This window comes from Trachinotus anak, unplaced genomic scaffold (assembly GCF_046630095.1).
Source record: "Trachinotus anak isolate AG129_WGS33_773 ecotype Australia unplaced genomic scaffold, CSIRO_AGI_Tana_v1 ptg000002l, whole genome shotgun sequence".
Lineage (NCBI taxonomy): Eukaryota > Metazoa > Chordata > Actinopteri > Carangiformes > Carangidae > Trachinotus > Trachinotus anak.
In genome coordinates, this window is record NW_027273853.1 from 8,423,190 (window position 1) to 8,448,073 (window position 24,884).

The 24,884-nt window shown below is 40.8% G+C and overlaps 1 protein-coding gene across 1 annotated transcript in view; it reads left to right on the plus strand.

The window, feature by feature from the left end:
• Positions 1-24,884, plus strand: part of nell2a (neural EGFL like 2a) — an 83,184-nt gene that overhangs the window by 10,920 nt on the left and 47,380 nt on the right. The window contains exons 4-12 of the mRNA XM_071493850.1: positions 1,309-1,482; positions 4,100-4,196; positions 7,094-7,166; positions 7,809-7,891; positions 8,288-8,416; positions 10,994-11,096; positions 13,519-13,610; positions 15,170-15,275; positions 16,247-16,375. Coding sequence (XP_071349951.1) covers positions 1,309-1,482; positions 4,100-4,196; positions 7,094-7,166; positions 7,809-7,891; positions 8,288-8,416; positions 10,994-11,096; positions 13,519-13,610; positions 15,170-15,275; positions 16,247-16,375 — 986 coding nt within the window. The remainder of the gene's footprint in view (positions 1-1,308; positions 1,483-4,099; positions 4,197-7,093; positions 7,167-7,808; positions 7,892-8,287; positions 8,417-10,993; positions 11,097-13,518; positions 13,611-15,169; positions 15,276-16,246; positions 16,376-24,884) is intronic.

The window sequence follows — 24,884 nt, forward strand, 5'->3', positions numbered from 1 at the left end:
TACTTGGATATATTTACAGCTATATAAAATAAATGCATACAGATAAAAAAAGTTTTTGGAAACATATATATTGTGAAGTTAATGTGAGCTGCATAGTTTAGCAGTGGGAGACAGAACTAAAGTGTCACATAGAGTGCAGTAAAGCTGTTCAACCATAATTAAAGCTGTTTTATTTTTTAATTTGGTACTACTGCCTCTTTTGTCATATCAGTAGTCTGTAATATGTTGATTGAAATCTGAATATTTGTATTTGATGAGCATTTAGATGCTTTACACGCCAGCAAACGAAGCAAATCACCCTGTATACCAATGTATTATTCACAGTCCATCAACGATCCAAACATTGAGTCTGTAATCGTGGATCGAAAACTAACGACACACTATCTGCAGTTAGCATGCTAATGCTTTCCATTAGTTTGTGGTAGCTGAGCCGTTGGATGATCAGAACAGCAATCTGAATTCCACATAATGCGTTGATTGGACAGTTTATACATTAAAGTCAGTCCTGAGAAGAGAGCTCACAGGGTTGTTAATGACTTTCCCTGCTGCTGATTAGCTTTCCCAACCATTCATATGCAACTAAGCAGCGCTGCATGGTTTCATTCGGAGACGCGGCAAGGACTAATTCGGCGTCAGAAGTGTTAGGAGGTGCGTTTATGGAACTGGGATGAATGTGCATGCATGGCTGGGGGAGAGTTAATCTATTAGATGTGGTTTGCAGATATGTCAGTTCCATTGCTTGACTTGCACGAGTGTGTATTTTTCTCTTGAATATTTTTTCCAGCAAATGACTCTACTTTAAATAAGTATGTCTTTAAAGGCAGATGTGATGAGTGTGTGTCAGCAGCTCTTTCCATTAGTGTCACTATGCTGGGTGAATCTCAGTGGCGTGGAGAAGAGGATTCTCCTAGAATACTAATACTCCGATGTAAAGAGCTGAACCTCTACATGTAGGCCATTGTTGTGTGTTGCTGATGTTGCACTTAACAGCCATACAGTACCATTATGCCTGACTACCGATGTGATTAAATTCTAAATGGTGTTGCATACCTGGGGAGATGTGAGTGCACTGCTTGGAAATGAGTGACGCGTTTACCTCTCAGCAGTGTGCCGAGAGGAGCCCCGAGTTCAGACACTTTGGTGATGCATGCAGGTTTTTGTGCAAACAGAAATAAGGATTTGCTTCCAGTAATGAGACTTTAATGCAACAAGACATACTATACAATGCAGGGAATGCAAATTCTCAGAGAGGCTGTCACTGTGTGGCTGGTACTAGAAGTAGCTTTTGCTGAAACTTTTATTCTGCAGGTTCCTGGAGCTGGAGAGCAGTGGCCAGCGCAGCGAAGTGCGTCTTCACTACCGTACCAAAGGCCAGCAGGCCCACACTGAGGTGTTCCCTTACAGCCTGGCTGATGACCAGTGGCACAAGGTCTCTGTGGCTGTCAGTGCCTCTCATGTCATTCTACACGTTGACTGCAACAGGTAAGATGCTGGGAATTTACTGTATAAGAAGTAGAAGTGAGAATGAAGCTAGAGAGGGACTACTTTTACACATCAAAGTCTGTTTTACAGGTCTTGAGGAGAAATGCTGCATATGCGAAAAAAGTTTAATAAAGCCTTCTGTGGCTCCAAGGGGAGCTGTGTGAGCTCTGATAATTTGCCTCAAGTGATGTCATTTGAGTCAGCATCCTCTGAGGCTGAAGACTCCGACTAAAAAATGTGGGAGTGTGGATGCAGTTACCAGACTTCTATAGCTGCCCGCTCCTGCTCTCTCCTACCAAACTGCTGGAGCACACGATGCATTGTGGGTAATGTGGGTGCCATGTTTTGATAAGGAAGAAGAATGTGTGGAATAAAAGAGAGCAGATCTCTAGTTCTGCTGCACTGGTTGTTTTTACTTCTTTGTTTTAACTAATTGCCAAACAGTGACACAATTACAGGAGTGCAATGATGAATACCAGTGATGGGGGAGGCTCTCCTGTTTCATACCTGCTTAAAACTAAAAAAACAGATAGGATTTGCTCCTTTGTTTCAAAAAATAACTGTTAATCAGGGATGCACCAGTCTAATACACCAGATTGGTATCAGCCATGACATGACCGATCCACATTAAATCCAGTTTTTTTGTCAATATCATTATAAAATTCATTGTTTCCACCATCAGTCACATTCATTTAGTCATGGCACCACCACCACTCTCACGCAGTGAGAAATACACATTTTAAATTTGGGAAAAAGAGAGAATCGGTATCAGATGCACTGAGTTGAAGTACTGAAATCATTATAGGAAGAGAAACACTTTGATCGGTGCATTTCTAGTTTAACTTATCAAATGTAGCTGTCATTAACTTCTCTTTTCATGAAACTATCCTTGGTCAACAGTTCAACAAAGCTGTAGCTGGAAAAGAAACACTGTATAACTTTTTATCTCTGTTGTTGACAAAACAGTTGTTATACAGTTACACACAAAGAATGATGAATGGTGAAATATTTTTGGCAGTGTTTTCTGGTGGGGAGCTGTTTAGGGGTCACATTTATGCCCCATTCAGACCGGCAGTCTATCACAATGGGTCAACAGCATGCGTCAGCTGACCCCCCATCACTACCAGGGGTGGACAGTAACAAAGTACATTTACTTGAGTACTGCACTTAAGTATGGTTTTCCAGTATCTGTACTTTACTTGGGTATTATTTTATGGGAAATTAATGACTTTTACTCCACTACACTTAAAAGCCAAATCTTGTACTTTTGGCTCCTCTACATTTCTATGAAGCACTCATTACTTTGAAGCAGAGCTTTCAGTCAGTGGCATGAATTTTCTTTTCTTTCGATAAAAATGAATAGACTGTGTTCATCACAGGAGTAAAAACAATCACAGCCAACCCTTGCACTGCCAGTCATGTTGTGCTTGGTGCATTTTTGACCAGCTCAGTTTGAACTTGTCAGTGTCCTAATGATGGCTACGTTAGATAAAGACCCTTCACCAGAGCACCGCGGCCTTATCTTAAGTCCATGTTTGAAATTTTACCAAGAAAGAAGAATTCTTTTCTTTTTAAATGTTTGATGTGTTTATCAAGACCAAACTCACTCAAACATCACAGTCTACAAAAAAAGAAAAAAAACAAAACAGTTGATTCAGTTGTGGTTTTATGTCCCTTTCTGTTGTCTTTGATCATATTCTACCAGCTTTTTAGTCTACAGGTTCTACAGTCAGTTCATTCAGTAGGTTGTTTCCCAGTTATTAGGTTCTAAAAATGTGGAACAATACAACAATGTGTCGACACAAAAAAAATTCTTTTGAACAAATAAGAACTTTTAAAATCAAGCATTCTAGTACTTTAACTCAAGTTTTAAAAAATTGACTAATAACTTTGATTTGTATTGCAGTCAAATCTGACCAGGAGGATCTATACTTTGAGTCAGGTCACTACCCTCCTCTCAGTCAGAGTTTAATGATGGTTGGAGGCTGCCTGGCTTTGAGAAACTGGCCTGTCTTTCAGCTATGGAAAAATAATTTCATAATATCACAGTTTAAACATCATCACAACTCCCAGAAGCAGAGAGGCAGAGAGAGAGAGAGAGAGAGAGAGAGAGAGAAAAGAAGCGAGACACAGCATGTGTGCAAGTGTGGACAAGCGAGGCAGCATTTGTGTGGAGTGAAAAACAAAACTTAATTTGGTAATTACTCAGTGTAATTCAGTGTATTGCTGTTGTTTAGCAGCTAAGTGCACGGAACGACACTGCAGACTGCGGTCTCTGCTGACGGCAGCATGGGTCAGTACACCCGCATTATACATGCATCTGCTGTATGACAGTGGTGTTACTGTTTATGTGTTAGGATCTTCCTTGGCACAATAACAGAAGCAGACGGTGACACCATGTGTATCGCTGAGAGCATGTGGCTATCTATACCCTCCTCCGGGAAAGAGTTAACAGAAGGATTTAACAGGGCAAGGCCTGCAGTGTGTGTGTGTGTGTGTGTGTGTGGGGGCGGAGTGGTCATTCGAAACTGGTTCGAAAAAATGGTGAGAGATTAAAAAAAATTGTGTGTGAATTATGGATTTACATAACCACTCTCTGTGTGTGTGTGTTTTGCAGGATCTATGAGCGGGTGGTGGAGGCCCCCTACATGGACATACCTGAGGATGCCTCCTTCTGGCTGGGACAGAGAAATGCTGCTCATGGCTTCTTTAAGGTTAGCATGGCCGTACAGCCTGTGATCTCTGATATTACTATGCAGCAAATTATTCCGAATGGCAAGAAAAAGTAATTCATCTCAGCTGTTGCACCAGCTTTCTGTTCCACAATCAATCTCGGTTCAAACTGTATCCTCTGCCTCTTTGTTTGGCTTGTTTGGTTTTTATTTATTATAGCTGCTGGATTTAATTGCGCACATTTCTCAAGGCTTACCATTTTAATTTGAGGGTTGCTCTGCCTATTGCAGGAATTGACTTTTTTTTGTGTCATTGTTGTTTCCTTTCCCTTAGTCTGCAGCTAAGCCCAGTGCAATTATCTCAGCAACCCCCACAACGCTGATTTGGGAGAAATCATTAAATAGCCTCTGGACTCTGCTCATTAAGCTTAGTCTATAGCTTTGTTTATCAGACAGGGAGACATACATCGCCTCTCCCAGACTGAACCGAACTCCAAAAAATTTCCCACCTGGGGAGACGGGCTGGGGCAAAATGTCAGCTTACCAGCAGCTATAGCTATTTTAATCAGTGTGGCTCTGTGTTTGATGCTGTGGCGATGTTTGTGTATGTGCGTACCTGCACGCGGGTGTGTACGTGTGTGGGGGAGGCTGTTAATGCTTTTGTGTCCTGGCTGTTGAATTTCCTCTGTGTTAATTGGTAGATGAAAGAAGCCTCGGAGGTCACCCACTAATCTTGTCACGTAGCAGCATCTCTCCCCGCCACTCTGTAGAGCCTTGATTAGTGGCTAGGAAGGCACATCTCCTTTTCAAACACTGCTTCATTAGTACACACACACACACACACACACACACACACGCACACACACTCAAACACAAAGAAACAGCCCATATCTCCACATGTTCATTGGTTGTCCGCTGAAAATCACGGGTCACAGCAGAAATAGTAAAGACTTTAATCAGAATAAGTGTATCAGCACCTGTGCTTCACAACACAATAAATGTCTTCTTTATAGTCTGCACACACTGTAAGATAGATAAATCTGTTCAATTTCATTAGATATATTACTTGTGGTCGATTTGTATGGTAATGTAGCAATTGTTGTACTTCATAACTTGAAAGGCTGGAAACAATTCAGTGTTAATTCAGGCGATCCCAAAGACAACAAGAAACAGCAGCTGTTGAAATATGCAAATCAGATTTTACTTCAAAGTGAGATTTATTTATTTATTTATTTTAGCCTGGCAGGATGTATCTTCTCATGATTGTTTGCATCTTGTAGAGAATTAATCTATAACTACATCTGAAGTGATCCAGCCCGGACGCCGTGCCACTCGCTGTTTTTCACAAATTCACGTTTCCTGTACGGATGCGGCAGCCATCGTCGTCCCACGTGTTACCTCATGCATGGTGCAGTAAACAGAGTCCCCGACACAGAAGAATCATTTTGGAAAATTTAAAGTGTCTCTCTGTCTTGTTTTGTTTTTTTCACTCACCAGAAGGTGCAAATCAAAGTCTGGCAACTGGTTGTTTAGATAGTGCTGCAGTACAACACAGGCTCAGCTTCAAGACAGTGAAATAAATAATACATTTTTCCATTTCTAATCCTGTAACAGTGTTTATAGTTCAGTTCAATCTCTTTTGGAATTTTTGAGTATTTTCTGTAAAACATTAAAGTATTTTTGATGATTCATCTGAAACTCAGCAGCAAATATACATACATCTGTCCAGTATAATGTGATTTGGGGACTAACTAACCCCACCCTACAAATAAATCTACTTTTGACCATTAGCTAATGGATTGTGGGATATCAAAAGAGGTGGGTTTGTGGATGTCAGTTGGTACTTAGATCTTTATTAGCTCTTTATCTCTCTTCAGCTCTATATCACGGTCGCAAAGCCCTGCCCACTTTTAAGTGATCCAAATGTGCCTAAAGGATTTTATTTAAATCCCTTATGTAGCTAAACCGCACCCCTATATTCCATTTCACTCTGAAAGATATGACAGTACTGAAAATGATTAACTGTTTCAGTAACTTTTAACCACATTTTCTAAAAAAAAAAAAAAAAAAAAAAAGCGTAGACAGTAATAGCACAGAAATAGTTACAGTGCAGATGAAGTTTCCTGTAGAGCCATGCTGGGAAGAGTGTGCGATGGCTGCAGGTATGTGTATAGTTTTATGGTTTCGTTACAAGTTTGATAGAGACAACTCTATCTGCCTCCATTTCAGCACGTTGCCGTGAAAAATCAGCACATCATTACCACAGGATTTTAAATTTATGGCCGGTAAATTGAAGTGGCAGGACAATTTAAAAAACAATTTCTCCTAAGTTGCACCGCTCCACTTCTGTAAGGGAAATAACGCACTCAAGGAATGAAATGGGCCAGGTTACCATGGCGACAGAGCATCCATGTGTATGTGTATACACGTGTGTGTATGTGTTTGGGGTTTGGACACAGGACGAAAGGCTACCAGTTGGGACTTATGAATCAAATTGAATCTGTATCTCCTGTTTATGCTTATCAGAGGAGATTGGAGGCAAAAAATAAAAATTCCATCTACCTACTGAAACCCCCACATCACTAGTTCACTTAACTTCCTGCTGGCGCCCAGTTATGAGATGATTCATCTGAGCAACAACCTCGGCGATGTATTACCTCTAAACTAACTTCTCTTTCTCTCGCTCTCTATTTGGAAAAATAAATTTGCACTCACTCCCAGACGGACTGCTTGTGTTTGCATGTCCTGCGTATGCTTGGGTTCCATGTCATCTCACGTGGAAAATGTACTACAGGCACATTTAGACACCACCGTCCCTCTGGGTCCTCACCCACTCACGCCACATTAACATGCTGACATCTCATTTTTATTGCCTGTTTGCTTTCTGCAAGGCATTGTTCTCCCTGATCAAAAAGTTTGCTGTGTGTCTTTGTGTTCAGGGAGTGATGCAGGACGTGGAGATCGTGGTGATGCCACAGGGCTACATCTCACAGTGTCCAGACCTGAACAGAAGTGAGTGCAGTCTAATTTAATACATTAAAGAGGCATTTCCCTGAGAGGTTAGTGAAATTTAAATGACTTCTGGCACTTGATTGGACTCATTTGTTTTTTTATTTAAATTCTTGAAAGGATCTATACCCACTGGACTAAAGCAGCTTTCCCTCAGTGAAACTTTGAATAACAAAATGTTTTGCAAAGGGTAAATAATTCAGTAAAGAATTCGCACTTTTTGCCTCAACTTACAAATACAAATTTTCTTTTGAATTCACATGAGAAGGTGCAAAATAAACTCTTAACATCAGTGTACAAGTTCTATTTCATCTGTGTAAATATGATAATGTGTGGCTGCAGGAGAGACCTCACACACATTAAGCAAATGATTCATGTACCTCAGTTAATTAGTTTATATCTCAAGTTTAGCATGACATTAAGTGGTCATCTGTGAGATTCTTAAGTTGGGAAAATCTTTGCCACTATTGCTGTTTTTGCAATTTAGTTACTTGCCAATGCAGTGATACATGTTTTCTCTTGGATTTTATGATGGTAAGTTATTGTAGTATTGTAGGTCGGTGCTATTTTGTATGCCATTTCCATTTCCCATATCACAATTTCTGATGTGCACTAAAGTACAGTTAATTGTGTCTTGTATCTCAGCATGCCCAACTTGCAATGATTTCCACGGCCTTGTGCAGAAAATCATGGAACTACAGGACATTCTCGCTAAAACATCCAGCAAGGTAATGTAGTGTGATATAACCTGTGCCACTTTGGCATTTAGTCCACATTTTGAACGTTATCTTTAAAAAAAGATACACACAATAATTATCCTTTGAAATTTGTGCTATAAAATTGTGCTGTAGCCACTTGCCATTGTGCTTCTGTTGTTAACCTTCATTGCAACAGGCGATCGGGGGCGTGTTAATATTAGACATCAGCTATTGTTGAAGTCTTTTCTGTTTTGATGCAGAGACTGTGTGTGTGTGTGTGTGTGTGTGTGTGTGTGTGTGTGTGTGTGAAAGGTGTTGATGTTGTCTGCCACTGGTTTGCCTGCATGTGAAATATAGACCCACAACGAGGCTCACTCTCATCTTCTCCCCGTCTTGCCTTTTGTTTTTTGGGGGGGTTGTGAGCAGCTGTCCAGGGCGGAGGAGAAAATGAATGGGCTGGATGGCTGCTATTGTGAGAGAACCTGCAGCGTCAAGGGGGTCGTCTACAGGGAGGACGAGGGCTGGACAGATGGCTGCAGGAACTGCACATGCACGGTGGGGTTTCACACACGGGTGCGCGACTGTGTGTGTGTCTGTCAGTGTACACTAGGTACGAGTGTGCATGTTAGAGTAATAAAGGCCAAGGGAGGGCATTCAGTTTTAATTAAGTGTGTGTGTATGTATGTCTGTGTGTGTGTGTGTGTGTGTGTGTGTGTGTGTGTGTGTGTGTGTGTGTGTGTGTGTGTGTATCTTTATGTCTTTGTGTCTGTGTGTGTGTGAACACTCTGAATCTGGAATTATGTTCTTGTCATACTGTGTGTGTTTGTGTGAATGTGTGTCCACAAGCATGTGAAAGTGTCATAAGATAAATAGATGTGTGTGGAGGTGTGGGTAAATATGTGCGTGTGTGTACATGTTTTTGTCTGTGTGTGTGTGTGTATGCGTGTTAGAGAAAGAGAAGGGAGAAAATCCATTTTTCATCATGTCTGTATCTCAGTGTGTTCACATTTGTCTGCATGCCTCGGTTTGTGTGTGTGTGTGTGTGTGTATGTGACCGTCTACATTTACACACATGTTTGTTGTTCCCATTGTAAAGTCTTGGCTTTTTGTGTTCATCAAGTGTGTGAAGGCGGGGGTGTGTGGGTGTGTGTGTTTGGGTGGGGTAGAGGTGCAGAGTAGAGGGGCTCTATTGTCAACAGCTTGTATTCTCATTATTTCCTTGCATTAGAGGAGGGTTGCCCCAGTTACCCGAGCACAGATACTGTATTGAAAACCTCCACAGTGCTCAGGATTAGACACATCAACAACAGCGCTTAGTGATGCTCGATTCTCTCAAGGATCTACTTTGTGCTGCATAAACTGTGAATAATTGCCAAAAAGAGAATTAGAAGCAAATAGGTGATCTGGAGCTTGTACCACATCAGCAAACAGATTTCACCCCCTGTCAGTCTACTCAGCTTTGGAACATGAACCTCATTCGCTGCTACCGAAGCCCTCCAACCAGCCAATGAACTGCCTTCGCGCACCACTACATGCAAAAAAAAAAAAGAAAAATCGGAAATCACATATCTCTCAGTGCACCGCACCTAATTGCTCTTGACAGATGATAATTATCATCAGGGATTTGTTCTGCCCACTCATCCTATGAAATCGCTCCATTCCCCAGGAACAGTGTGTTGCCATTCCTGGGATGCAATTAAGGAATTAGATGGGATATGTTCCTTACCGTATGTGTGGCAATTAGCCGTGACCTTTAAAATTCAAAGGTCATGCATTAAGATGTTATCAATTATGTGCATCAGGTTCAGAGATGTTTCTGTCACAGAGCTTTCATCCGTGGAAGCAATGTTAATTACAGGCACAGCTGGAGAAAAGGAGATAGCATTAAAATATATTACATATAGGGGTTACTGTTGGAATCAACTGGAGGTGATGAGTTGATTTACAACAGCAGCTTCTGCCGTTTAGAAGAGTAAATATACCCTCGAACCTGCCAGAGTCCTTCAACCCAGCATATTTTTAAAAAGATGCAGGTGAGGAGTGATGGGTAGGCAGGGGGCAAATGTTTGTATAGGGCAGCCTTGTCGTTTATAATGGAAATTTTTGACTTAAAACAACTCATTTTAATTCAAGTTCAATTTTGGTGGACTTTGACATACACATTTGTATCACTGGCAATGTCTAACAGTCTATACAGTGCGGATGTTTGAGGGGAGGACATCCAAAATGAAAGTGAAAGTTTTCATATTAGTTGCCGTGCAACATTTGGTTGAATATAATCCTAGTCTGCTGGTTTGCAAGCTGAGACAGACAGTAATGGTATGATTAAATAAACTGTGTTAAGTTATAATCCAATTAGTAACAGAGAGGTGATCACTTAACAGACAATGCACTACTGTACTGTGTGTCAGTTTCACCACCTACGTATATCAAGGATGACAAAAAGATTTTGCCGATAAAATTATTGAGGATAACAACAACGGCAAAGGGACAATAGCCACTCAAAATTTAAAGTGCCACAAAATGCTAAAAGTGGAGGCTGTAACGAACTGTCCCATTGAAAACTGAATCCCTCTTAGTGTCTACAGTTTGAAAACAAGAGCAGGTTCATGATCTTTCGAAATCCCTGGCCACGCCTTTTCCTCTCTGCCTTTTTACTGAGCATCTAACTTTAGGTTTCCAAAATGATGCATCTTTGTATGATCATTCTTGTGCTGTGCTCTGCTCATGTCCTTCATTGGGGTTGTATTGAGCCATATTTTTTTCCACGTGCTTATATATATGCTAAAAAAAAATTCTGCTTTTATGCTAAAATTTTTTTTTTTTTTAAATTTTGACTCAGGGTCCACATACTGGCCTTTTCTGGGTCTTTCACCATTGTTTAAATTTTGACAGTTAACTAAATAAAGGGGTTTTATTCTATTGGTAAGGATGAAATGTCTAATTCCATATTATTGTCAAAGTTTTGTGATTTCCAAATTTAAGAGATCCGCATGTTTATAAGTCTGAAGGAACATCTGCAGAAATATTGTCAGATATTGGTGTGATATCTATTAGTATCATCCTGAGAAATCCAGTATTGGCCTACAGCGGTTACTCTTTAAACAGCGTATGTTTCTCCCACTCCACCAGAATGGCACGGTGCAATGTGAGGCCATCTCCTGCCCTCCCCCTCAGTGCCCGGCGGGCACAGCGCCTGCCTACGTAAAGGGTGCCTGCTGCAAGGAGTGCCAGCGTGAGTGGAGTACCCTTAACCTCATCACCCTCCTACACTCATACAATCACGGACACAATTGTACACAAACACGTACACGCCAAAGCAAAACAACCTCCACCACCACCAGATTTAGAGCACACATCACGCCTCCACAAGGGCTGTCTAACAATTGACCAGGGCTCTGCTGTGTTGCTAAGCTACCTCCTAACATGCCTCTTGAGATGGGTCTGTCCTTTTGCATATACATGGACCAATCAATTATTCACTAGCTGGCTTCAAAACACAGATGGCCACCAGTCACACAGACATGAGCCAGTAAATCTGTGATGGCTGCATGTGATGTAAAGTTGTCCCCATTTATGACGAACATGGCTGTGGGAAAAGTGAAGGAAAAAAGAGATGTTGGATTCCTCAAACGATGCACATGCTCACTGACGAGTGTCTTTTTAAATGTCCATTTTAAACGTTTGACCACATATTCTGGGTGGATAAATAATGCTGTTTCGTCATGTATCTACAAAGAGGTCTGATTTTTTTTTTTTTTTTTGAAAAAAATTCAGAGTTCAGCAATGAACTCTTATTAGCCTCCTCACCGCAGCACTCTGCATCTCATATTCTCTCAATTTCCCTCTCAATAAAAATGGATTTCAGAGGACATTAGCTTTTCTCACCCCAACATTCTTCTGATATTAACCCAAATGAGATGTGATGTATGCTTTTAAAATGCAGAGAGAGTTGCCTGTCAGTGTTTAGAACAAAATCTAGTATGTGCATTAAGTAGGGGGATTTATTATCCTAGTTCAGTGTTTCTAATAGCTGGTGTTGTCGACCGTACAGAGGGTTACACACCATATGAATGATAAAAAATGTAGCAGACTTTACGCTTGTATAGTATTTCTTTGCAGATTTAAGTCCACATCTTGTGCAAGCTGACTGCACTTGAGAACTTTCTCACCACACACTCCCACACACTGCTGCCGTTGCTGCTGCTGCTGCTTCCTGTGCGAAGCAAATAATAGACGAGATTTAACTCTTTATCAGTGAGACCATTAGTCTTGGATTGTAATCAGCTTGTGTCGGCATCATTTCCACTGACCCAAGGGTCAGGGATGCAACACTGGCTTTAGGAATGTGCTGCTGTGTTACACAAATATAAACACGTAGCAGGTAATCCCCTTAAACTCAACACCCCCGTGCTCACTTATCTCAACGAGGTAGACAAACACACAGCTAATTACGCATGCTCCGGCTTTGGAGAGAAGAGTGCCGCAAGTTTCCTCACTACAAAGACACGATTCGCTCTCCAAATTAAAGCCTTATCTTACAGCGCAGGGCCTTGCAGGGAGGAGTTCCGAGTCTGTTTTTTTTTTTGATGGTCTGTCAAGTAGAACGTCAAATGGCTGTTTCAGAAGTCCTTCGCTTTCATGATGCGCTGCTTTGTGATACGGCCTGAGCCGCGGTGTCAATCATCTCCCCTCCTAGTATCGGTCTGAATCTGTCTGACCCCAGCCGCTCATCAAGCGCACACTTTCTGCCCGTGTGATTATTTTTGTACCCACCCACCCCCCTAGAGTTATATGAAACGGGGTCTCTGCTTGCTCTCTTCACATGTTAATTATTTCATCACTTCCTCAGTGGCATTGCTTAATTGGGTTTGATATGCTTGATTTGGTTTGGCTCAATTTACCTGAGGACATAAAAAAAAAAAAAAAAAAAAAGCTGAAAATAATAAGGACAGATTGTATCATATAAGTCAAACAGCATCTAAATGTTATATAAGACCCCTGGTGTTTCACCAGTGGCAGGCAGTGGGATTAAAATTTATGTAAGGATTTTTATAATGATAAGTTGATTTATAAATAGTTTGAGAAAAAATTGATAAATCAACATCAGTTGTTTAGTGATTAATTGGGTCACAAATAAAATTATTTTCTTGCTTTTCTTTGTTTCTGGTGGTTAGTCAGTTGAATACATTTGGATTCAAGACTTCACAAGAAGCATTAGCTGTTGCTTTCTGACATTTTGGACTCAACAATAGATTGATTATTGATTATTTTGCTAAAAGTATTAGTAGATTAATGTCTTTCATAACACCAGAAAGTGAAACTTTTTCTCTGCTCTTTTCCTTCTAATAAAAGATTTTTTTAAAAGCTAGTAAATAGCAGTTTAATACATTGGGAATTTGTTCAGCAACAGATTGAACTTAAACATCTTACAAATCTGAAACGTCTTAGAGCAACACATACTTTTGGACATGCTCACAATCATTTGTTCAGGGGTAATGCATTAAAGATAAGCCACAATCATTACAGAAGACAGACATACAGATTATTATCTTGAGCATAATACAGAGGATATACAGTTTTCAAGCGGGCCGTGTGCTTTCATGTGTATATCTGTTATTTAAGTGTGTGTGTAATGCTTCTGTGTTTACTACCAGCTGTCTGCCTGTTTGGGGGAAGAGAGCTGGTGGAGGGTGATCAGAAGGCTGTGCGCGACTCCTCTGGCAGGTGCCTGCTGTTTGAATGCAGGGTAAGTCATGTCAGCGCACACACACACACACACACACACACACACAACCATACATAGAGACTTACATATATTTATTCAAAAGGATTTTTTTCAGAATCAGGAGACACCACAATAAGTCATGTAACCCATCTCTTCAGCTCTATTAATTTCCAGGTTGCAGTGCGCGACAGCTCACTAAATACTCATTCCACTGCTACCTCAGCCCACCCACAGAGGATAAATCAAGCCCCACTGAGCCCGCGTGTGAAATTGTCCACTTCAGCTGAATTTCATTGATCTGGCTTGTCATTGCTTTCTTTGTAATCTAAATAAATTTGCGGAATCTCACCAATTAAGTTTACATTTGGAGGCCAGAGCAGTGCGCTCGTCAATCACAGGATGCCACAGCCATTCTTCAGTACCAATCATCAGATACCACACCGGTCCCAAATCAGATTCATTTCCCAATTATTCAGAGTATTTGCTTTTGTCTGCCTGGCGCACCAGATGGGTGGGTCGCTCACTTTTGGGAGCAATTCGCTTGATGACATTATGCCAGGCAGGCCCAATCAATCACAGGAAAGTGATTTGAAGTTTTAATCACCAAACTCTATCATATCAACCGGCTCCTCCATGAATTCTGCAAAGCTCCATTAGAATCTGCAGTATCAGACAGCTGTCTGGCTTGCTTGCCCACACCTGGCCCATCTGTAGTCCCAGTTTACTGAGTGGCAGTCCCAGGCAGATCAAAGAAATGGGGACGTGGAGTTCTGTCAGTCAGCCCACTGCTGCACCACACTCCTGCAGGCTTCCCCTGGCAGCTGCTTGTCACGCCTCTGATCTTCTGTCTGCCTGCTGGCTGCGGGGGGGGGGTTCTAGATTTCGGGTGGTGGGTGGTATGAAGTCGATGATGAGGCTTGTTTGGAAAGTTGTTTGGGTGGAAGAGTTTTGGGTGGAAGTTTGTTCCATGATTTCACGCGAGCATACATGTACGAGTGGAGGTCACGACCCCTCAGTTCAAGATTATCCTCAAGTAAAATATTTGTGCACTACAAATAGATGGAGAGGGTCTGTTGTTTTTTCGTCCAACTGTGTCTGGTGTTAATGACTCTAAATTAGCATCAGTCAGAGGGACTCAGATGAGATCATTAGAGAGACCTGCCAAAGGCATGCTGGGGAAAGGAACCCCCTAATCAGGTTTTACACTCTGACTAAACACACATGCAGGGATAATCCACAAGATTGATTCACTGTTTGTATAATAAAGCTGTGTCATGAATCACAATGTAAATGATTGTGGAGAACAGGACAAAAGAAGAAGAAGAAAGCTCCTTTTCCTCCTCCACAAGTAGTTTAGAGAAAAAAAAACAAATAGCTATTGACCAAATGAGTAATTGGTTTGTAATGAACACACAGGAAGAAGGGAAAGTACAGGAGTGAGAGAGGAAACACAATAGATGGATAATTACCTTCATAATTACATCCAATGAAGGGGAGTAAGGGAGGGTGGGCTTGGGGGTGTGTTTGTGTGGGTGGACCTATGGAGGAGCTCATGAGCATTTTGTCTTTGCTCATCACAGGACAGGACTATGCATCGAGTGGTCCCCAGTGAGCCTTGTCCTGAGCTCAGCTGTCCAGAGTCGGAGCAGATCACCTTGAGTGACAGATGCTGTAAAGTCTGCAGAGGTATGGTGATCACGTTGTCCTGTCATACTATATTACTAATATCTAGTATCCCATATAACATTATTATTATATTTTTTTTCTACGGTGGAACATGATTATTTTCAAGCTGACTTGTATGTAGATGTAGATAGGCAGATAAAGGAGGAATAATTTTTGAGAGGCAAAATAAAAAGACAGGTACAGTGAAAAACAACAGCTGGCAAAAGTAATCAGAGATGTCATTATTGATAACAGTTTTTCAAAGTCACATGCTCCTATACCGACTTCCCACCCTCCACGCCGCCATTACGAAAATCAACTTGCAGTTGTGATGCAGCGATTGTTTTATAAGCATTTCTTTCATAATCAGAGCAGATCCAGGAATTCAGAATCTGCACACAGACAGAAACCACCAAACTCACACGATCCCTTTCTTAGTATGTTTATGTGCTCAATTGCTCGCTGTGTATGTTTGATTCTGCGACAGCATAAAACACACATCAACCAAGCTGGACAAAGCAGCATTGTGTTCACTTTGATCGATTACCATCGCGAACAGATTTTTGCTCTGCAGGGTAATTTTGTTGGTTTTTGGTGCAGGCGAGAAGTGAAATCGATGGCTGGCTGTAAAGTAGAAGATCAATCTGAAAACAGCAATAATACAAAGAATGTGGGATTTGCAAGAAGTGTTATAAACTTACTAGTTTTTTCTTTTAGATTTTGCTCACTCATTTGTGGTTATTTGTACTTTTAGCAGTATCAGCATACTGTATGTTTGTTTTTTTGATGATTATGAAGTCGGATGTGACAGTGAGAAATCAGAGGAAATGAAAGTTATTTTGCCCTAGCATACCTGGGAAAGAAGCCGCAGTAGAAGGATCCTGTGTGAAAAGGTCGTGGTACTATGACATAACCTTTCCACCACCCCTCCATCACTCCTCTACTCTTCTCTCCTCCGGGTCTCAACCTTTTCCTCTCTGCACCTCCTGCAGGTCATGACTTCTGCTCAGAGGGCCACAGCTGCGTGGAGCACTCAGACTGCGTGAACCTGGAGGCAGGAGACTGCTGTGTTTGCAAGGATGGCTTCCGCCCACTTCGAGACGATAATGCCTACTGTGAAGGTAAGGCATGGCTCTGAATAACAAACCCTGTCTTTTAGCTGAAGTTTATTTGCCCTCTAAGAGTGGATGTGAGGTTGTTTCTTCCGCATGTGTCTGGGCTGCATCGAACGGGTCATGAGAGGAACCTGGTCTTTGCTTTTGGGAGGACATGGTCGTCTTTAATTTTGTGTTATTTTTTTACTGAGAAGAAGAATTTGCAGTTGTTAGGATGCTGTGACTGTTTAGATTCAGCCTGACTTGATTCAGTTTTGTTAAGAAAAACATGTCTAACATAGAAATAATATGGAGAGATGTGACAACATTACATTAGTCTTATAAGTGATTTCTTTATGTTTTTGTTTTTCTTCTATTCCTGCCATGGTTACCTTACAGTCAATGTAGTTGGAGATGTCATGGCTTATTTTCCACCTTTCAAAACACAATATTTCCTTTTTATTCAAGAACAAAATATAAACAACTGCCACAGACCTGCTGCAATAAATACAAGACATGAGATCAATGTCTCACAATCCTAGTTGTATTTCTTTGTTCTTTTGTTTTTATTTTAATGTTTGATGAAGGCGCCATGTTACTCTCTGCTGACCTGAAACTTGGAAGAATTTCCTTTAAAAATCTCAACAAATCTTATTTCTTAACTGATTTGTCATTTTTGCGCCATTTAAAAAAATATATATTTGGACTGTTTTTGTTAGTTTGACTGAATTTTGGAAACACATAGAGCACGATTTGCAAAACAATGTCGACATTTGCTAAATAACCATGACAACACTTTGTTGGATTCATGCTTTTATCACATAATCCTTTTGTGGTGGGAGACTGTAATCCTCTCATTATTTGGGTCCACGACATGTAATAACTGCTTTTCAGAATGCATTCTGAGAGACTAATGTTCCTCCTCTCTGTCAGCTGATTCATTTGCGATATAAAAACATGCTGATGGTCTTTATGTTTGCATGTATTCAGTGTGACTCTGCTGCGGCAGCGATTAAAGCCACGCCATCTATCATCAGCGAGGTCATTCATTACTGATCGCATGCCAAAGCGCAGATGTCTCCAGCCATGTTACACTTAAAGCAAAACACAATGCAATTTATTATATCAGCACTGCTCTCCTATAAAATCAGACAATGTTTTACTTGATTGCCTTTTGAATGTCCCTCATTCCATGATGGAAAAACAGGCTCCATATCTCACAGAGCAGGTCATTTCAGGTTCACAGTGAAACGATCTCAGGGCTCAAACTCACTTAACTGATGGTGCTTCAGCTGAATTCCTCATCTCAAATCTTGGCTGAATTTTACCAGATGCATCATTAAAAAGTGATGACTTTATCATCTCCAGTGCTATCCTGTAGTAAAATATGTAGTAAACATCATGTCATAGCTGCCACGCCTGTGCAGCTCTGCTATTAATGAGCAAACATGGCATCAAAGTTATTCAGATTCTTCTGCGTATGACCTTGACAGCTGCTCTGTCAATATACAGCCTTCTTGATCTTCCCTTTTCATTGTGTGTGTGCAGCTTTAGAGAATGTGTTTGTGAGCACATGCCTTGGCCTGTTTTTTTTTTTTTTTTTTAATTTAATCTACAGTCCACACACTCCCTGTAATATATTTTCTGTCACCTTCATCGAGATGAGGCTAAAGTGTCGGTCAAGCCACACAGCTTTTTGTTATTGTAACCAGGTTACTAAATGAGGGAGTAATAGTTCACAACTTCAGCAGATCTCACATGAATTTACACATGTGAGCAGTTGTCCAGGTAATTAGTCTGGGGCAATCTGTGTAATTAAAGATGCTATCTGTTCTCAATTAATGGGAAGTGATGCAGTGGGTTGTAGGTGATCCATTGGACAATAACAGTATGCAACCATGGTCTCTTTAAAAACATAATTCAGGCACTGGGGGAATGTGATTAACATTTACTTAAGCACGGTGCTAAAGTAGCCTACCAGTTTGATGCTGCTTTCTGCTCATATCCCTCCACACTTCAAATGTTGCTTGATGTAGTTTTTTTTTTTTATATATAGTTATATGTATTTGAGAGTTGTACTAATTACAAGCGCATCCTGGACGGGATGTCAGTCTATCACAGGGCTGACATATAGAGACAAACAACCAGTCACGCTCACATTCAAACCTATGGGCAATTTAGAATCTTCAATTAACCTGTCGTGCATGTCTTTGGACTGAGGGAGGAAGCCGGAGTACCTGGAGGGAACCCACGCAGACACGGGGAGAATGTGCAAACGCTTGCTGTGAGGCGGCAGCGCTAACCACATACAAAACATCTGTCAATAACTTTGATGCCCAGTAAAACTAGCCAACACTATATACAGTAAGTAGCTAAAATCTGCTCCACTTATATCACTTATTATGCTTCTGTGATAGTAAGCTGAATATCTCTGGACTGTTGTTTGGACAAAACAAGTAATTTAAACATGTCAACTTGGACTCTGGCAATTTGTAATTGGTTTTTCCCACTATTTCTGTCTTTATTATTATCATTACTATAATTCTTGCTGTATAGACCAGGAATAATTAGATCAATCTCGAAATGTAAATGATTTGATAATAAAAATAATCGTTTGTTGCAGCCACATTAACAGTAAATTAAATGACCATGTGTATTGTAAAAGATGTCACTCTCTAAAATACCCTCCCGCTCTATGGAGCATTTTAGCATCTTTCAGCTGATTGATTTAGATCTCTGGCCCATCAGTTTAACTATTTTGGTTCACTCCCGCTGCTCTCATCAACCCATTTTCAGCCGCAGCTATTCTCAGGGAAAAAAGCTCTGATAAACAATCTGTCCATCAGCAAACGGCAGACAGATAAAAGTTAACTAACTGGAGAAGAAGAGCTACATATTTCTCTCGAGAACTGGTGGAGACCAAAACAGAGCTAAAAGGAGAGTGAAGGTCTGCTGGATGTGTTGTTAAAAGTAGTGATATGTCAGCGTTGTGCATGCATTTTGTTGCACTCCCCCCAAGATGCCAAAAGAAAAAAATCAGTGAATGCATGTTTAAACAATTTGGATGCTTCTCCAGCCCGGTTTACTGAGGGTGGAGAAGCCAATTCTAATTCTTTGAAAATAGCTTTTAAGATCCATTTAATAAAGAGTCAAACAGGAGGATAAAAAATGTTGGGAATTATTTGAAATAATACAATTTTAATATTTGAAAATATTATTTCATTGGTCTTGAGTCAAGGCTACATTTTTTCCCCCCACACACATTAACATTTTTTTGCCTGACAAAACAACCTTTTTTGCAGCTTGGTTGTTTTTTCTGTCATTGTTATCGCATATTTAATCTCAGACCTGCCTAAACACCTTTCAGCAGTCTCTTGTTGTAGAGAAAAGGACAGAGCAGCCCATCCCATGACCACTGTGTGAAAGTAAGTATTAGCAGACAGACTTGTGCCTCCAACATCAACACTTCAGACCCAGACTATTCATCTCAAGAGTGGCCTGACTCTCACTATGAAATTGGATGGCAGTGTTTGTGGTGAGTGTTTGCATCAGAGACTGCACAGAGAAACCTGAAATTGACTCAATTTGCTGATGGACTTCTCTCGAAAGCAATTGATTTTCTGTGTGTCTCTGTAACTCACTTACTACATATGATTGTGTGTGTGTGTGTGTGTCCTGTGTGGAAAATAAAAGAACTGTCTTGCCAAAACACTGAGGATCCTGTGGACTTATGAGAGAATGTTTGTGTTCATATAATGGATACAACATTGTGTGGCTGCGAAGAGATGTACAGAAAAATGAGTGAAGTCACCTGCTTTCACTTCTCGATGAGTTTCAAATCGCTGGTGCCTGTGAGATGGGATGTGTAGTCCAACTTGGAGAAAATTTTGTGTATTGAGCACAGCAGGGAAATCATGAAACAGAAAGACATAGTTTCACACACACACACACACACATGCACACACACACACACACACACACACAAACATAGGTTTTCTATGTAGACACTAAGACACATTTTTTGGGTGTTGTCAAACATAAAGACAGTCATCACAAAAAGCAGAGACGGATACCAGCTCTTTAAAAACATTCCTAGGTCAGAGATGGGCTCAAAATAGCCGATGAGATCACTGTGTAAATTTTTCATAGAAGCAGCAGTAGGGAAAACTCAGGGGGATACTAGCCCTGCCTTTGTGTAAGTCTGAGTGTGGGTATGTGTGTGTGTGTGTGCAGGTGCATATCTGTGTATGTGTGGCGTTTGAGTTCTCCAACAGAAAAAGAGCCCAGTTTTTTTTTTCTCCATCCTATCCTCAGAGCGCAGTCAGGCTGAAGGCCTATTTTGCTACATGCAAAGTGTGTGTTTAGGACAGAATTAGACAGAGGGGCGAGCAGTGGAGAAGTGACAGACTGTGTGATTGTCTCTAAATTGAACAATCAGTATAGTTCAACGTGTTGAGATAATACCATTATTCATCTCAGCAATGTAGAGGACTCCAGGCAGAAAGACATCTCCCATTGTTGTCTGGGTTTGAAATGCCCTACTTCAGAAATTCTCTGTCAGGGTTGCTCAAGAAGACTGACTGCTGGGGTGTGTTTTTTTGTGGCATCCATATGGGAAATGTGAAATACAAAATGATGTTCTGTAAAATCAAGGAAATAGAAAGGGACACAGTATGAGACAAGATTGTATTTTTAAGTACAGCCTGTCCTAGAAAGTGCCATTTTACTAACTCACTTTATTTATCAGGGATACATTGATTATGTGTCACACTTAGACAAATGCATAGATAGACAGAGTTATATAGATTGGTTTGTAGTTAGATAACAAAATAAACATTGTTCACCCAAATTAAAAGTAGATATTGTCAGTTACCTTTCCTGGTTTTTGGCCATGAAGATGGTTCTGGTGTGATTTGTCTGTGTCTGTGGGGAAAGTGAAAACTAAGCATCAAAAAAGGATAAAGCTGGTGATATTTTTTTTTCCAGCAAATCCAATGAAAAGATCAAAACTTACAATGTGTTAGTCTGTCTTTCAGTACTTTCTAACTTCCTGCCCTGTCTGTGGCACTGAGCCCCAAATCTGACTTTGTTCCTATTGATGATGAAAATCTTTAGAAATGGGTCAGAGACATATATATAGTCTCTATTTTAGAGAAGGCAAAGTCATCTTTTTTCAGCTGCTCTGCTGCAGTGCTGGTTTTGGACTGTTCATTTTTATTTTGTAGAATAAGAGAAATATGCAAAAAAAATGCCGCATAAATGAAAAACAATATAAAAAAAAACATTACAAAGCAAACTCACTGGACAACCAGTAAACAGACTTGTCAGACATTGGTGGGCAGAGCAAGACAGAACCACTGTTAAAGGCTCTGCACACCTACACAGGTGTTTTCAGTGACTCACACTGATTAGACCTCTTATCAGGTGGAAGGCGGAGCTATGCTGGAAATTATGTGATGTAAAACCCCCATGGACCAATAAGAATAATTATTGCAATAAAACTATAGCAGGTAGTGAGGAGGATGTCAATCAAGCTCAGTTTGTACACATAAGAGAAAACACCTGTGTGGATCGACTAAATCTCAATGATGGCACATTTGTGTGTCCAAAAGCCAGATTTCTAACTTATTAATGTAGTTAATGTGGATCGGATAATGTATGTAGTATAAATGATTCAAAAGGTCAAAGCTGTTTGCACAAAGAATGAGGTTTTATCACATTTAAGGCATGACTGAGTGTGTGTTTGTGTGTAAGCATATTGAGTGTGAACGCGGACCGATTGCCGCTGCTACCTTTTGAATGTCACAAGGTAGCAGCAGGCTAATTGGCACTGACTGAAGAGCACGGCCTGCTCCAAAACCCAATCACTGTCGGGATGAGCCGCGAGCCTCTGGGTCCCCCACCTGCTAGGGTCCTGACCCCCCCTCCCACACACACACACACACACACACACACACACAAATGAATCACATACACATTGGTGAACACATACACATTATGACGGGCTGTGTGTTTGTTTACACACATCTCACCTCTGTGACCCTACTGAAATGTCACCCAAAACAGACAATCCCACCATCATCCAGACAGCCCCTCTCCAGTGTAAATAACAGTATCTCAGCACTGCTCAGCCGATATCCTTCAAATGCCACATGGGAGAAGTTTCCTTTTTGTGCCTTTTCCAGATAGGATCACACCTAATTCACCGACTGTTTTATGCTCAGGTGGAGTATTTCCATTTATGGCTCTGATAAAACTTCTGCTTCACTACACTAATAGAGAAATATTCTATTTTTGCTAATCTGCATCACTGCATAGTTGCTTGGTAATTTGCAGATTCAGTTTTTACATACAAAACATGTGATCTTCTTTAGAACAAAAGTAAAGAATTGCTTTGAATGAATACAGCACCAACTAACATACAGAGGAATACAGTAAATACAATATAAGAAAATATAACAACTAAAGAAAAGAAGAGAAAAAAATGTGTTGCAACACATGCATTTGATTTACTGTCATCCCTTCATAGAGCTCTGTTTCTGCTCCTTGTTACATATTGTTCAGACCTCTGGCCTACAGGCTGCACTCGGTCACAGGGTGGAGAGTGATGGATGATGATGCTCCATCGATTTACACGTGGTGGAAAAATCTTATCCCAGATTAATGAGAGCCGTGATGGAGAGCAAAACTCCATTCACGCTTACTGCACGTAAACAAGGCAGTTGTGTCTAGAAGGTGCACTGGCCTTCATTTAACTCGTGCCAAATTGAAAAACGTGTTAAGTGCGTGTTTAATGTGACACTTAGACACCCACATGCACTTGATGCAGTTATCTGAGGCCTGGTAGATGTTTGCATGAAAGAATTCTTGAGTGTTGTTAAATGGACTAGAACTTCTACCCTGCGTGGAAAATGTGAGGTTGTCATGTGCTGAATATGCAGGGATCATGTGTGCACAGCGACAATAAAAAAAAACAAAAAAAAAAGAACAGTAACGCACGTTCACACACCTTGTAACACAGACACAAACACACATACACCCCTCCTTCTCCACCTTTTTCTTATTTGACATTCATTGTTCTAAGTCAGGTAGCAGGCTTCTAAGTGTTTACAGTGATTGATCACAGTGTGAGTGTCTGGTATTTAGACAATGACTGTGCTCTCAGAATGCAGATTTTCACTCTCGTCTCCTAATGGGATTCTTTTCACTCACTCATCTTAATTGCCTCCTGCTCTTGCCCAAATTGGCAGTGACGTTTTGCATATTTGTTTTGGGTTTTTCTGAGCCTGTTTATTTAGAAGCGATCGTTCAGTTTCGTTAGTTGAAAAGAGTTTTCTTCTAAGAAAGTATATATGTGGTTCCTGTTCAGGTAATGACCCAGAAAAGAAACTGTGAACTGCTCACTTTCACTGAGAAGTTTTTTTTTTTTTTTTCCCCATTGTGATTTCCTTTAAAGCAGATATAAAAATAATGGTTGCGCCAAAGGATTGCAACAATAATAAAGCAAACTGATTAAAAGACACCCCACTCCTTTGTCATTTACCACAATTTTCTTCAGAATGAAAGGAAATGGAGAGCATCCAGAGTAATTTAGCATGTTGAACCGTCTTTCCCTTACAGACCCTGCAATACAACTTACAGTGACGGCGTGATGCGATGACATAAACTCTATCACCACACCTCCTAACGTTGCAGCCCAGCTGTCCACTACAAGAGAACGACTGGTTTGCTGTAGTAGATCCAGTGCTATTAGAACCACTATGTATATAATTGAAAAATTTCCAGCTTTGGTTCCCTGCAGCTGTTGCATGAAAATGTGATCCTAGGCCCAGAATATAGAGTGGGTTCAAAACAACACTTAGACTTTACCAGTTTTCTTCAAGATTCAAGAACCAAAGGGTTATTTTCCACAAATCCCAACCACCAACATCAATATTTGACCTATTCACACCCCCATAAAGCAAAAGAAGCATCATGTAACATCTTCTGACACCTTTCTCCAGCCATGAGGAACCAAGGCCAACAGTGGAGATTATTTGCTGAGTGGGACACTGTTTAGCCGGCAGGGACAGCTCTGTGTCTCTGCTCTTCCCTCAGACTGCTATATATCTGGCCACGAGGGAACCACTGCTACTGAGTAATATCAGACAATGTTTTGGCAGACCTCCTCCCTCTGCCATTTATTGAAAACAATCTGCTTGAGTGAGTGAGCTGGTTGGGGATGGGATGGATAGATGAGTAGAAGACAGAAAAAAAGAGAGATAAAGAGAAAGGCCGCTGGTGGAATGGCACAGATTTGGGTGTCTTTGTGGGACATCCAAAGGCAATGGCAGTGTTATCTCCCTACTCCCAGACCTTGGTGTACTGCAGTATGAAACGCAGATAGTGAGGATGCTCCCTATTAGAAACTATGTGTTGTACATGCCGAGAGGGATTAGCTGTTATTCCCTATGTCTATAGTTGTGGTAATACTTAGATGAACAATAATTGGAATATGAAAAATGTCAGAACAGTTATGACCTCCAACAATGTACCA